The sequence below is a fragment of the Lagopus muta genome, chromosome 1 (genome assembly GCF_023343835.1).
Source record: "Lagopus muta isolate bLagMut1 chromosome 1, bLagMut1 primary, whole genome shotgun sequence".
NCBI classification, from domain to species: domain Eukaryota; kingdom Metazoa; phylum Chordata; class Aves; order Galliformes; family Phasianidae; genus Lagopus; species Lagopus muta.
This window is the reverse complement of record NC_064433.1, coordinates 8,462,005-8,477,491: the sequence shown is the minus strand read 5'-3', so window position 1 is coordinate 8,477,491 and position 15,487 is coordinate 8,462,005. Positions and strand designations below refer to the sequence as shown.

General features: G+C 37.9%; 1 protein-coding gene across 3 annotated transcripts in view; it reads right to left on the bottom strand.

Annotated features, from left to right (window-relative positions):
- Positions 1 to 15,487, bottom strand: part of SEMA3D (semaphorin 3D) — a 144,076-nt gene that overhangs the window by 89,009 nt on the left and 39,580 nt on the right. For all 3 annotated transcript variants that reach the window (XM_048958908.1, XM_048958899.1, XM_048958914.1), the window contains exon 2: positions 10,431 to 10,618. In XM_048958908.1, coding sequence (XP_048814865.1) covers positions 10,431 to 10,545 — 115 coding nt within the window. In that variant the 5' untranslated portion in view covers positions 10,546 to 10,618. The remainder of the gene's footprint in view (positions 1 to 10,430; positions 10,619 to 15,487) is intronic.

The following is a 15,487-nucleotide window of genomic DNA, read 5'->3' as shown; positions in this document are numbered from 1 at the left end:
CACCATGCCAAAAAAAAAAAAAAAAAAAAAAAAAACACAAGCCCATCATCTCCGTTTTCTCAGTTTCAATCGTAAGTGCTGCACTTAACTGCTTTTCCTTTCTCTCACACAGAACCTCATCCTGGCTGCCAGTATTTTGCATAAAGGGTAAATAATCTGAGTTACATGACAGAAATCTGCTTCTCCCACTTCAACCTTATTTTCAATCCTACTGAAAGCATCGCAGTGGTGAGAGAATATTTTTCTCCAAGAACTTACAATATTTTTCTTATATATACCAGAATAGTTTTAGACTACTATTGAAATCAGAGGCCTGTTTTTTTCCTGACCTCATAGAAAAGGAATTGTTTACTTGACCAGAGACCAAGTGCTAGCCCTGTCTTTTAAAATCACTTTCCAGCAACCTGAGCATCAAGCAGCCAAAAGAAAACCTCTCGTTTATGCTAAAGGAGCAGCCCATAGGTTCACCTATTCCTATAGGCACAGTGAAAAACCCCTTCACTAGAGCCAGAGTAACAAATAAACTATAAATTCACTGAACCTGAGGGAAAAACAGCTTCAGTTGAATTTCTGCTACCCACATCAACCCTAATTAGAATTTCAGTTTTTACTGTGGCTAACCATTTCCAAGCCTCTTGCCAATCAAATATGCAGAAAGTAGGACATCAGTGATATGCTTCAGGGGGAAATAATCTCAAAATCCTCAACTCACTTGTCCAAAGAAGCCTCACTCATTGGTTGTGAATCAGTTTTACTGTTCCAACCAGCTTGCCATCTCATGCCATGTTATAAAAATTCAGAGTGACACAGAAATGGCTAAAGTATTTTGAAGCACCTGCAACTTCAATTTTCACAGTACTTCATCTTCAGAGAAACTTCTGAGAACAAGAAGTTTCTCTGACGATGCATGCAGACTCTTAGAGCCCATATATCTGTGGGTTCGTGAAAAAAACAGCAGGCTGTGCTGTTTCTCCTGCCCATACTGCCTGATATCAGCTGTGCGGAACTTGAAGCGGGTTCAAATCTTTGCTCAGTTTTTGCTTTGTAGAATAAATGCCATCCTGAAGAGATTAAAGTAGTGAATTTTGTTTCACGCATCTAGCAAATGAGATTGCAGTGTGGATTTTTTCCCCAGGTTTTGAAACTACAGCTTGTGAAAACCATAATCAGCCATGAAGACTGGATTTGGCTCAGCTGGTCTGGCACTACAGATGGGTGCTGACAGCTCTGTTGGGGAGCTCTATTCCTTTTGCTCAAACCTGTGTTCTTAGGCTGCACATCTGATGCCAAGACTTGCTCCATTGGGACTATATCTGTTGTGTACAAAAGCTATTGGTTTATTGAAGGTTACAGATACTAATAATACATTTTTTCATCAAATATAGTTATCAGCTTCCTAATGAGAGTAATATTCACATTAAAATAATAATATAATATAAAAAATATAAATAATAATGAAGTAGCCAAGATGAGAGAACCTGAACTACAGAGGCATGAATAACTCAGCTGTAGTAAAAGTGTCAGATGGCATGCAACTGGAAAACATATTAATATTGACAGTAACTGACTCAAGAGAGATAGAGCAGCATGAGCTGTTCCTGATGAAATGACAGTGCAAAGGCGAGCTAATGCCAATCAGGTTTACTTACTCTGTTTGTTACTTCATTGGTGCCTCTGTTTTTAAGATTTAAAAGAAGAGCTAACAGAAAAGAAAAAAAATCCATATTTTTTGCCTATTGTAACTATCATTGAAACCTATTTGCAATTTTCATACTACTATTATATATGCCAGTTGTAGCTAGTGCCTGTGACCAACACAGATGTTTATAGAAGCACTAAACAGCTTTACGTCCCTCTTTCCCCCATCCTCTACATGCTTCACAGACACACGCACTCTCATCAGGACTTAGAGCTAGACCCTTGGTTTAACTTTTGGGACCTGCAATAATTTTATCTGTTGAGGATCTAGCCCTGAGTATATAGCAAGAAGACATGGGGGCTCTTTTCTAAAGCCAAGCATTGGACCAGAGCCCTGAAAAGCTGGATGGTCAGACTGTAAAGCCAAGTAAGATATAAAGTCCTACCTACTAGCAGATCCTTGTCAAAGGAGCTGATGAGAGCTGGTGCTGGTGCAAGAGAAAGGGCAGGTCCATGCATCTGGGAGTGGATGAGAACAGAGAGAAGTGCACGTATGTGTTTGGGGAGATAGAGTGGAGAGGGAGGCATCCTCCTTCCAAAAGCAGCACAGCATTATTTTGGCTCAGTTGCCATGAAACCACTGTCTGAGGGTCTGTAACATCTCTTAAGCGCTGATGGCCCTTCAACGCCCTCCCTACAGTCCCCTGAGGACAAGCAAAATTACTCATCAACAGCTTGAAAAAGCTCTTCTGGTTTCTTGACTGGGTTGGTAAAGATCCAGATGGATGAGGACACAGAGCTGATACAGTCAATGAGGTGATTAGTGTGAACTGGTGAGCAGTATTGGGAAGGGCTGACGGGAATGGTGTGGGATGTGCCTGCTCAGGAAGGGGGGGGAAGGGCCGGGACCTCTGTGAGCAGATTTACCTGCCAGTGGAATAGACACTTCCTCTGTTGGCAGCCCACTTCTGGAGGTTCCTGCTTGCTCTCCCCACATGAAACTGTTAGTTCCTGTCCCCACAGAGGGGTTCCCTATCTGACACAAGCCAGAGATTTTTTGTTTCTCTTTTCATATGCTTTGAATGAGGAAAATGAACATTTTGTCAGAGCATTAATATTTCAGCTTTTCCATAATCACATCCGGTTGATCTCACCAGGCAAAAATAATGGCCCTGTTCTAAATTCCTGTAGGAGTGCAGTACAGAAATGCAATTGTTGCTGGGAAGCACTGTTTTAAGCCACATAGTCATTATCTGCGGTAACTACACAGGATGGACACACTTTAGAACAAATGTGGTTTAAATGTAGAAAATGATTATTTTCAGGAAACTTAAAATATTTAGGAAAACATTCACTTTTTTTTCCAATTTTCCAGATGCATTTTATTTGATTAAAAAGCAAGTGTAGCATAGTAATTCAATTAGCTAATGCAGAGGTAGATTTTTAAAATAGTCTTCCACTGGCAGTATGAAAGGACCATTTACAGCAGTGAAAATGAAAACAGTTCACATGATAATAGTTTGGACTAGCATAATGCTCCATCATGGCAGAGCAAAATGCAATTATCAGTTATTCTTTCCTGATACTGGCAGGAGTTAAGTTCTTATGAAACCATTAAAACAAGAGGTCACTGAAATTCTTCATTAATTCCCTTATTTATGCTGGAATTTTGCCTAGAAGTCTCTATCAGATTCAGAGTCTCATGTACAGAAATGCAGGTAGACCCAATACCTGTTTTACAGGCTTCCTAGGCAACACCGGGACAGGACCACGCTAACCACAAATTACAGGGCAAAGGATGTCTGTTTGCACAGGCTAACTGTGTGCACTGTCCAATTGCTTCTTTCAGTTATTAGTATACAGGCAAAAGCCACTTAACATTGGAATGTAGGCAGGTTTACCTTTTTTATTTGTATTATTTGCAGTTATTTCTCCTCCTTGGAGCACCAATGGATGTCATATAGACAGCTGTTATGTAACATATTTAAAAAGAAATCTTTTTCAAAAAAATCCAAGTTGTACGGATGACGTAGTCTTCCCAAAGACGCCAGATAAACTGAACATAAAACTTTGGTATCTTCAGTAATATCTTAGTCATGAAACTCCACGGTACATATCAGCCAGGATTTGGATCACAAAGAAGAAAGCCTGGAAAAGGCACCTTTGTTACTCACACGCTTTACTAAATGCCTCTCTCAACCACAACTATCCAATCCTTTCTCTGTTGATGCTCCAGTACAAAACAGGAAATTTTGTCTCTATCTCTTTCTGCTGTCTCTTTGTGTGTTTATTTATCTCTAAAGGACTTACTTCAGAACAGCCCTTGTTTGAGGAACATGTCTATATATGGAGCAGAAGAAATGGGGTGGGAGGAAAAGGAAATAGGATGTGACTTGAGAACTTGCTCCGCAGCCACAGATGTACACCGCTACACACAGTGACGTCAAGAGGATCATGCCCTCAAATTACTGCATAGAAAGAGAACGAGGCTGGGATCTCCAGAACTACTCAGGATTAGTTTTGCAACTGTCCTGAGTAAAATGGCAATTAGAGAAGTATTTTTGAAAGTAACCTCTTCAAAGTTGATGCCATTTATCATGTACCTTCCCCATATTTTTCTTCTCGTGAACCAATTTTTGGTGTTGTCTCATCCTACATTTTACAAGACAACAATCACTGTTCCCAAAGGCTTATTCTTTTGTTTTTGTCTCATCTTACGAGATTCAATCAAGTGAACATTCAGCAGAACAGTTTGGTATTTTGCGAACACAGTTCTTTTTTCATCCAATTTGGGGCCTTTTGTGATCATGAAAAAAGAAAACTGCTGTGAGCTACAGGCTGTTTACACTGTTAAGAGGTTGATACGGGTCAGTTCTCCAAGGTTATTCTTAGTTCAACTGCTATGTAAACTGTTGATGTCACTGACTGGAGGCTTCTCTCCAGGACATTATATATGTGATAATTATATGACAGAAAATGCAACATATAGTTGGATCTGACCTCCAAGTCCACTTGTTTAAAAAGGGAAAAAATGTAAGAAAGTTGCTGGTTTTCCTGTTACTAAAACATCATAAACCCCCTTAAGTTTATACTTAGTCTACAGTATATACAAGACTCCTTACTCAAATGGAGAGCAACACCCATCTGCCTTCATCCCAAGGGACACTTGCAGTGTCAATGCACACCACCTTCAGAAAGCATTACTAAGACCAAACTGGAAAATTCTATTTCATGACCTGAAAATCACGTAATGGTAGGATCTTAATTCTCACATACAGATAATTACTCTACAAAGGAACCTCAGATATTTTTTCCCTATAAATAATAATAAAAAAATGAGTTTATTAGCAAATAAAATAAATGATCCAAGAAAAGCAACACTTCCTCTGAGCTGATTTTCTTTGATCATCATGGGTATTCAAAATTACAACAGCTGATATTACCACAAAAGCATGTTTTTACTGATCTTTCTTCCTCTTCCTGTAAAGCAAGCACAGCTGTAGAAGTGTAAGCTCATTTCTAGGCTTTTTTATACATCATCACTTTGCCACGTTCCAGTCATTCATAGCGGTGCAACACCTGCTTTGTGATACCAGGATTACCCACACTGTTGCAAGCAGTCTAAATGAGGATCTCAAAGCTATGCAACTAGAACTATATTTTACACGTATAATTAAACAATGCATGCCATGGACACAAGCCAACTTTACTGAAACAGATCAAACTAACTGCTCTGATGCAATAGTTAAGCAATCCGTTAGTTCTAAAATGAAGTACGGTTAGAGCAAAAATCATTTAGAAAACAGGATGTTTGACATTGTAATGTAATATGTCCGAAAGATCATTTTTAGAAAATTAAGGAAATGCACTAATCCAGTCAAATTTTCAAAAGAATTCCTGGCACAAAAATGTAATCCTCTGCTTTCTTTTTCACCATGTCATAAGAATGTACCGTTCTTAGGGAGAAGAAAAACATGTACACGAAACACTGCATGAAGCTAAACGTTTCTTAAATGTGGCTGATTTCCACTGAGGCTGTTGATTTAGCATTGTCATCCTTAAACAGAGAATGAAGAATTTCATGTCCTCAGTTCACTTAGTTAAGATGAAAAAAAGCAAGGCATGGATATTTAATCTTGCTCCAGTTTACTTATGTGATAAACTCTTTGCCATAACTGTAGTGGGGGTGAGACAGCATCTAAATGCATTCATTTTGAAGAAGTCAGCTCAGAATAATGCTCCTGTGTAATAGATTTAAATTACTGCTATAACTATTTTAAGTGTTAAGTAAATTCTGTTTCAAAATCTAAAGTTTGTGTTTAGTCTTGCCTTTTTCTGCTTGCTTTGTCACAGCGTAGGATTCTGGTCCCCTGATCACTCAAATCAGCACTGGTCACAACAAGTGTGGCTTGCTCCTGCTGCACAGCCATATTTCTTCTGCACAGAAATGATATGTGTTCATGGATATAACTATGGATGTGTCATTGGTGATAGCGTACAAATCTGGGCTGAGGCATACCCCATAACAAGGAAGCAAGGAGCACACTTTGGTAATATAAATTCCTTCAGCATCCAGTCTACTGTTAAAAGATCCATGAAAAAAAACAAACAAACAAAAAAAAACAGTGAAATAAAGCAAACTCATAGATTTAAATTTGCAACTAGGAGTCTGCATTTCTACTGGAAAATTTTAGGAAGACCAAAAACTGAAAGTGGTTGAAAAAAATGTTTTGCTTTCTTCTGTTTTCAATTCTTCCTAAAAGTAAAACCCAGAAATACACTTGTAACAAAATCTTTGTACAAGTATCTGACAATGAATTGGCAAAGACCATTACCAAAAGATATACTGTCTATACAAAATGAACTCAACGTATTTATATGCATGAATTATGACACAGGCTCCTCCTAGCCTAACAGAAATGATGCCATTCTATGAATGATAATGTTACAACTTTTTGCACTTGTTGAAATGAGGATGTTAAATGAGGTAGTAGACAGCAAGTATGTACTGCTTAGGGAAACTGAAATCCACTTCTGTGTTTGAGGAGTTCTGCAATTTGGATGATAGTCACAGGTTAACTCCAGGTACATCAGAACAAATGATAAATACATACCTTTACTTTGACAGCAACTATACTGTAATACAAACACTATTAAAATATAAAGTATTACTAAAAATTCAGGTCCTAGTAGTAGTCCTCTATCAGTAGATAATTTGTTTACTTTGTTGTAATTTTACAGATATAATAATTAAGATACCTCATAACATTGTGAAAAATAGCTAGGAGAAATATTAATTGAGGTCTACGTACTGAGATCACCCTAGAAGTATCATGAAAGCAGTAATAATTTCCCAAGTAAGAATAACATACACCAATCTCTAATAGCTACAGTCTAAACTGAAAAGATAAAAAGAAATACTATGGTCTAATGAATCAGAAAAAGTAGGAATATAGGATGAGAAATGTAACTAAACATCATAGTGTGTTATATCAACACAAGTTAAGAATATGCTCTTGATTTTGCAACTCTGTTAAAAGATATTTTAATTGACTTTAGTCCATGCTTATCGTTTTATGGATGTATGATTTTCTAAACGTGTAATTTTAGAACTGACACAAAGAATGAAGAAAATCCACCATATAGCATCTCATTGACACTCATGATTCACTGAAATATCTGTACCTTAACTTTCCCAGCAGAGGCTTCAACACCTTAAGGTACTTCTCAGAAGACAAAAACTCATAACTGCCATGCCAACAAGCTCTAAAATTTTAATTACTACCTGAACACAGAGGTCTTGTGACACACAGAGGATTACTGAAGCACCTTTGTGGTTCTAGGAACATTTTTAGCTACTCCACCCTTCTCCTTCTTCCTTTTCTTCGATCCACCCCCAACTTCTCACTCAATTTTCTCTTCCTCCGTGTTACTTTAATACAGCTCATCCTTTGTCTTCCTCTCTTCCTGTCCCTCACCCTTCATTCTCAGCACTCACCCTTTGGCATGCTCCTCCTTCCCTTTTCTGTCAGGGCATGGGAAGGAGCAGTTTCCTAGCTCTCAGCTGCAGTGCGCTCTGCTCCTCTTCAGTAGCTACAGCTGTGAGATGAAGCAACTGCAGGGGAAAGTCCTGCTTATTTCCACCCCTAGTAAATACTTGGCCATTCTGGGATGATAGAGCTTTGCCGTCCTGTGAACACATCGCCTTTGGAAGAGGATAAAACTGTATCTTGGAAGACAATAGTTTTAGCAGCATAATGAACACGAATGTGTGATTAGGTCTTCAGCACTGCCTGATGTGGCCAAGTTTGATCAGTTTTCCATAAGGATGGAAAAGCCCTTCGTGTCATCCTCCTCATGACATTCAAACTCCAAAGGATGGAGATGCTAGGACTTGTCAATGACATGACTCTAACAATTTTAGAATTGGCAATAACAATTTTAGAAGAATTGGCAAGACAGCTAATTTCTCCTATATCTTCTCAGAAACCTTGGAATTATTTTGGTGAGAATGCTTAGGGGAAAAAAAAAAAATAGTGAGCTTAGTTTTGACAACTATATTAAATAGTCAGAACATCTGACAAACAGCTGTCATCAACCAAACTTTAATTTAGCTATGACACAAACTCACACTACTTACAATGCATCCACTGACAAGCACAAACGAAGAATTTCAGAATTATTCTTTAAAACTGAGACACCTGGGTGCATCCTGGTTCTTTGAACAGACTTATAAGCAACCTAATATAATCTTCAGATTAAATATGCCTGATCCATGTTTCTTTTGAAGTGGGCGGCCACAGCACTGAACTCTTCATGCCATGGCTTAGGAAGACATGCAGTGTTTCTGGAAACAAAACTTGATATCTTCCAAAAAAAAAAAACAGGAATGATGCATTTAATTCTCCTGGGTGGATTAATATTTTCCTTCAGAATGAGCAGCAACTCTGTGTTTTCCTTTACTTATTCTCTCTCTCTTTAATCCATACATTATCCCGAAGTATATCAAGTGAATAAAACAAGACTCTTTAAGACTTCCTCTCATTCTTAATTTAACACTTCCAAGTGTGAAAAAAACAGTACCTTTTTTTCTAGTTCCTTGTGGAAAAAGAAAAATACACCCTCCCTCCTAGAAAAAGCAATGATAAAATCTGGTAATTCTCTCTCCTTTGGCTTTTCAGTTACACTGCAGCTTTTCAAATCAAGATTTATGTGCCGGTTTATATCTGTTGGTTTTTTTCCCCCTACAGGGATATAGGTGGATAAGTTTGGATAGCAAACTGTAACCCTCAAGCCAAACTGAAAGGTTTATAAAGTTGCTAATAAAAGTTTGGGTCAGGGCCTAAATATCAATCATCTATTCTTTGTCTTTTTGAACGAGCTCAGGCATTTTCACAGCCACTCCCAGCAGGTCTCTGCCACTATTTTAAACTAAGATTTCAGGTTGTATTTTTTTAATTTTTTCCCCTGTGTTGAACTCAATAATTTTTCTTTCCTGCTCTCCTTACCTGCCAAATGCATCCATCAGGATTTTGCCAAAGGCTATCTGCTTTTGAAGTCAAGAGGAATTCACTAATCATGAGTGTCAAATCCACAATAAATGCCATCACCATATGGTATATGCTGCTATTGGGAATTATCTCAAAAAGGCCTAGCTGTGAAAAGTCTGGCTATATGTTAGGGTTCTTTTTTTTTTTTACTGCTAACATTCATAACTCATGTCAGGTCTTTCAGTTTCTGTATTCATTGGCTTAAGTGAGTGTAACTGTTTCCTGAATTTATAAAATGTTGTCAAGATCTCTTGATCTCTATTCCACTGTCTCTCTTTCAAAAAACACATTCAAACACAGATATGCCCAATGTAATTCTATACATAGTGGTATACACATCTAACAAAAGAGAAGCTAGTGTTTCATTATGCTTACTCAATAAATTCTTGAGAGTATTAGAGCTTATGATAAGCATATCATAACCACCGATGAAGGCTTTACAGCCTCCTGTACAGTCAGACCATCCCAAATGTGATACCACAATGCACACAAAGACCTATGTTAGAAAAACTGAGAACAGAATGAGCTCCCATAAGGTCAGGGTGCTGACATAGCTGAAAAAATGACTATCTGGAGAGCATTTGCATTAGCTAAAGAATATCAGTAAAAAAAGTGATAAATCTCCATGTCTTTTGAAAGCTGTGGAAATGTACTATGCAATCAAAGCAACAAGAAATCTCCTTTCTGTAAGAATATGACCGTAAAGGAATTTTCTTTAAATGTGTGTTTAAACCCCCCAATTTTCTCAACATTCTCATCAAGCAGCATAGATAAGATTAAGAAATTCCCAGAAAAGCAAGCATTGTGATACAATAAGGTTAAAAGAAAGCACTTAATGAGTTTCACATACCGATTGAAGAATAGAGAAAAAATGATTACAAGTTAGGTGCCACTTGGAACACTTGAGGTACTTTCCCTGATGCTCTAGAAAAGTGTTGATGTTCCCCAAATCCCATCTCATTCCCCTGTGGGACACCAGTGGGTCTCATCTTGTTTCAAGTAGCACTAGAAGTCTATGCTTAGACAATGACTCTCCCATAACTTATGTACAGTATATGAATAACCTTTAGGAGAAAACTGAAATGGGTAAAATTCATCCATACTCAAGGCTTTTGCCATGTATTTCTGGAAACTGTGACAAATGTGTTTCATTTGCCTACTTAGTAACAGTAATGAACTGCTGGCAGCATCACATAAAAAGAAAAGTTGCAGAATCAGAAAAAAAAATGCTGAAAAGTTTACCTTTATAGGAAAGTTTGAGTCTTGGGATATTTTGTTTTGACGTTCCAGTGACGGGAAGGAACAGCATTGCTAAAGATAACAGACTGCAGGCATTCGGTACTTGGGAAGCTCTCATTTTGCTCTCTTCTTATGCACTTTTTGCACTACCGTGAAATATCTCCGCACTCTTCAAACAATCCAAGTTTAATCTGGAAGCAAAAATAAAACATCTGTAGATCTTTTTCATTATCATATAAATAATATTTCTGAAAATAAGCCAGACCCAACCAGCTTAAGTAACTCATTTAGCACATTTGCTACAGAAGTTTATTGTTTTATTTTTCTCTAGTATAAATCAAAATCAGTTTCTTTAATACCACATTTACTTGAAGGTCGGGAAAATATGTAAGATTTTCAAAGAACAATGTCTAACATAGCTGCAGTCTAAACAAAAAATTAATTCAGTGTCAATGAAAGAATATTTGCCATTCAAATACGATTGTGCATCTCATTAGTTTATACAGCTCCATTTGATATCATGCTGTTTTACACCTCATTCTTTATCTCAGTATAAAAGCTATTATATGTTTATCCTATGGCTAGAATAAGTTGCTGGATCACAGATACCAAGAGATAAAAATCTGAGTTAACATCATAAATTTTCATAAATAAACTAAGAAAATTGCAGTGGTTTTTCCAAATAAAGTTTGAAAAGAGAAAAAAGTCAGTACTGCTGATGGACTTAAATGTCCTTTTCAGTACAATATTTTCAGCAGAATAACTGCCTCAATTCACCCACAAAATGTCCTATAAACTTTAATGAGTAGTTCATGCTGAGGTCAATAGGCTGATATGGGACTGTGTTAACACAGGGCGCAACTAAGCCAGCTTTGCAACACTTTTCACTTAATAACAGTCATTCATATTCCATAAATCTTAAAGTGTTTTACAAAAGAAAGCAATTATCACTGTCCTTATTTTCCCTAGACAAGACTGCAACCATAAAACTGTAACAAACTTATTTCCTACAGGTCACACAGCCACCTCAGTAGCTGCACAGAAAGCAGCAACAGTTTTCCTGCAGTCGAGTCTTGTTTGGTACCTGATTTTGAAGGATCCCTTTTGCCCAGTAAATCTTTTTTTTTTCCTAGGGAATTACTAAGGAAATGACATCTTGATTTCTCAAGGCAGAAGTTGATGGTTAATAAATCATAGAGGTCAGAACACGAAAATATTTGAGGGCAGATTCCTCCTCCTGCAAGTGCAATATCAGAAGTCAGAGGAAGACATCCAGGGAAATGACAAGTTTGAGTGATGCTGTAAATCAAAGTATAAGGGAATGTCATGGCTAGTAACAAGATTAATGGCTCATGATTTTTCATCAGAATTATATTCTGAAAGGTACCAAAGCCTTTTGCACAAAAATAAGTGAAAAGACTCCTTGTGAGCCCATGAGGGACCCAGCACAGCTCAGCCACCCCAAGTAACCCCAAATGTCTTGCACTTCATCTAGCTGCAGAGCCCCTTCTGCATGCTGCAGAGGAATCCAGAATCAATTCAGTACCTTATGAGGTAGCAGGTAGTACTACCTTCCTTGCACAAAGGGACTGGAAAGAAGACATCTTTAGTTCTCTTTGCCTAGGGAAACCTTTCACAAATGAAGCTGTGGCTTTCTGAGCTTCCAGCACTTCTGCCAATGCTAAAGGACAAGGGAGTGTACAGGAAGGTTGTGATGGGGAAAGAGAAAAGGGAACAGAGTTGAAAAACGCCTGTAGCGTCCTTCCTACGAAGAACATTAAGCCTCTTTCTTCTCAATCCCTTCCTCAACATTTATATTCTGTGTCTGAATGCAATACTTTTGGCCAAGTGCCACCACACATTCGTGAGATGACACAAAAAGAAAGGAAAACAAATTTGAAATGTCTTTGTTTTCTATCTTTCTATTCTTTTTTACTAGACTACAGGATCCTGAAAGATGATAGCCCTTACTTCTTCCATGCTGGTACACTTGTTTGTGGTGGGACTAAAACTAACATTAACTCTTGCTGGGTCATATGGTGAAAAGGGGGAAAAGAAGGAGAGGAGGAAGGGAAAGGATCATATTAAGATGAGACACACCAGTCCTATTCATCTTCTGCAGGATGACAGAGACAAACCATACTTCAAAAATAAGCAATTAACAGGGAGTCAATCTCACTGCAGGTATGCTGAGATATTGTGGCTTGGGGGTTTGGGTCACAGCCAACAGGAGTCACACCAGAGAATTTGGGGTTCATCTTTTCAAGGTGAAATACAATGAAGTAAAAAAAAAAAAGCCATTGGTAGAAAAAAGTTGTTGACCAAACACACTGTACTGTTTGGTTGGAGACTGCATTTGGCCTTTTGGTTGTAGGGAAATTCACTTTTTCATTCAGTGTTCTGCTAATGGAAATCTTTTTTTTTTCTTTTTCTTCTTTTTTTTTTTTTTTTTTTTTTTTCCCCTTTTTAGTTGAACAGTGTCTGTGAAGAAACATTTGCTTTAATTCCTGACACATGGCGTTTAGTTTACACTGAATGCAGCTGCTCTGTGAGCTTGAGCCAACCATCTTCTAGACTCACAGCAATCCATCCAGATTGTCACATATATTTTTAGTTTATGATGATCTTCTAATACAATTCCAGCTTCCACACAGAATCCTTCCAACAGTCTAATGACTAGCTCAGGTTAATGAACTTCAGAACAAGTAACTGGCCACTAATCTTCAGGAAGTACCCTTCCTCTCTGTAACATATGTAATGTCAATCAGTGCCCTGAGCTCAAAGGAGGTACGGTCATGCTGCTCCAAAATAATCAGGCCCGAGAACAGAAATAAAATACAAAACCTAAAAGCTAATCTAACTTCCTTCTTTTCCTCTGCTCAAGTAGGAGTTTTGTCCAAGGACGAAAAATTGTTTCCTTTAGTTAAATATTTCTGTTAGGCATCAACATGCTGCAAAACTTCCTCAAAATGATCAGACCCAACATAAATAAGGCAAATGAACTCAGAGAAAAAGTCTGAAGCCAAAGCTGCTTTCCCACCTTGGCTTCAGCTAGGAAATTTCTCCACTGTGTTAATTATCACCTGCAAGACCGGCTAAGGAAGGAAGCTATGTACACATTTTGTGGGACTGGGGTATTTCCACCAGAAGAAAGGAGCTATTATTTGCCCCATGCAGGACTGGGAGGTGCCTGGTTGAAGAGGGCCAAGGGCCAGGCTCCATCCTTCCTGGACCTCCCTGTGGAACCCATTAATTCACATCAAGCATGGGTGAAAACTGCCAAAAAGACAAAATGTGGATTTGCTGGTGTCCTGCCATCTTTGCCAGAGAGAGGCAGCTGGACGTAACTGGCACATGTGATGTCACGTCTGCGAAATGAGGTGTCACCTCCTTGCAATTGGTCAGATTTAGTGGAGCCTATAAAACAGATTGCTCTGAAGCTACTGTCTGAAAGAGGAAAACCTGGAGCCAATTTACTAAACATAATTTATTCCAGGCCCTTTGTTACAATAAACAGAGCTCTTCAGACTTCTCAAATACACAACCAGTAGGAAGCTTTGCATTCATGGGAGTTTTTTTTTTCATTTGTTCAGCTAAACCTATCTGAATGCAAAATCTTGTATTCACAAATACTGGGAAGATGCTTGACCTCCCATGGCATCATGAAATCTAGAACTGAAAGGATTGTGACCTATCCTCAAATACACATCTTTTTTTAACAGTAGTTTTTGTAACCCAGTTGAATTCTGCAACAAAAACCTCTCCTGGACTGGAGGATTATTTAAAACCTGTTTCTCATGCTAGTTTTCCATGGCCATTTTAAAATTTGGCATTTTGTACTCCACTGAAGAGAATGATGAAAACAGCCTGCAGCAAATACAATTAGTCAAATTGTATGCTGAATCTAAGAGCAACATTAAAAGTTGCAAATAACCACTGAAAATTTAGACCAGTCTTTGAGTTGGCTCATGTTGTTTATAAAAAGTAATAATAGAATAGAAATACATCTGACAATCACTATCGATTTAAAATTAGGCTAAGTCACAAAGGTGATATAATTTGAATATGTAAATTCCAAAGGCTGCTCCCAAAGTAATGCCTCCTATTTTATTATGTGGATGCACAATGTCAGAAGTGGATATTGGTGGTATGGCAGCAGAGCTTGAACCTTTCCAACAAAATTCTGTTACCTTGTATTGCTGTGTGACAGATGGCAGCAAAGAGGCAGTATGTATGAAGAAAAGGTGTGTCACTAAATCCCTCTATGCAGAAAAAAATTGCACTTGCAATTTATCACCACTTGCTAAATGTTTATGAAGACTAAACAATGGATGTGAACACAGTGAGGCAGTGGGTGGTGCATTTCAGCAGCAGCAGCAGCAATAGTAGGTCATCTCTGCTGGTGCTGATTTTTATAGGTGCAACAGGAGGGCTGTTGTTCGTAGCTGGCAAAAATGCATAGCTAACGATGATGACTGTGTTGAAAAATAGTGTTTTGTAGCTGAGAATTTGCCCAAACTATCAAATACTGCTATTGTGCTCTTTGTATCTGCTGTAATTTCCATTGACATAAATAGAAGGCATTACTTCTGGAGTGACTCACGTATAACCCTTGATACTCATGCTTTTTCTTCTTCTCCTCAGCTATCCTTCTCCAAGATTTTTTGCATTTTATTTCTTTATGGAGTGAGAAGAGAATGAAAGATGTTCCTTGTCACCATTAACCACATAGCGTGAGTGCACTGCTAGACGTATTGCTTTAAAGGATTTAAAGCTTATTAGCTGCAAAAAGAAACAAAAAGAATTCATCTGCAATTCAAATGCATTGAAAGATATATTATCTGTTCGCATGAATGCATATTTGACTACAAATTTTAACTACAAATATATAAAGTTCTTTCCTATGAATTTTCTTGCATATATCTTACCTGTAAGCGATTGCATGTTTGCAGGAAGAATATTAGTATGGCTGTGTACCATGTACTTCAAAACTGTACTATAATTACAGGCTCGATATTGAGCATTCTTTGTTAGTAAGGCAGAAAACTACAAACATACAT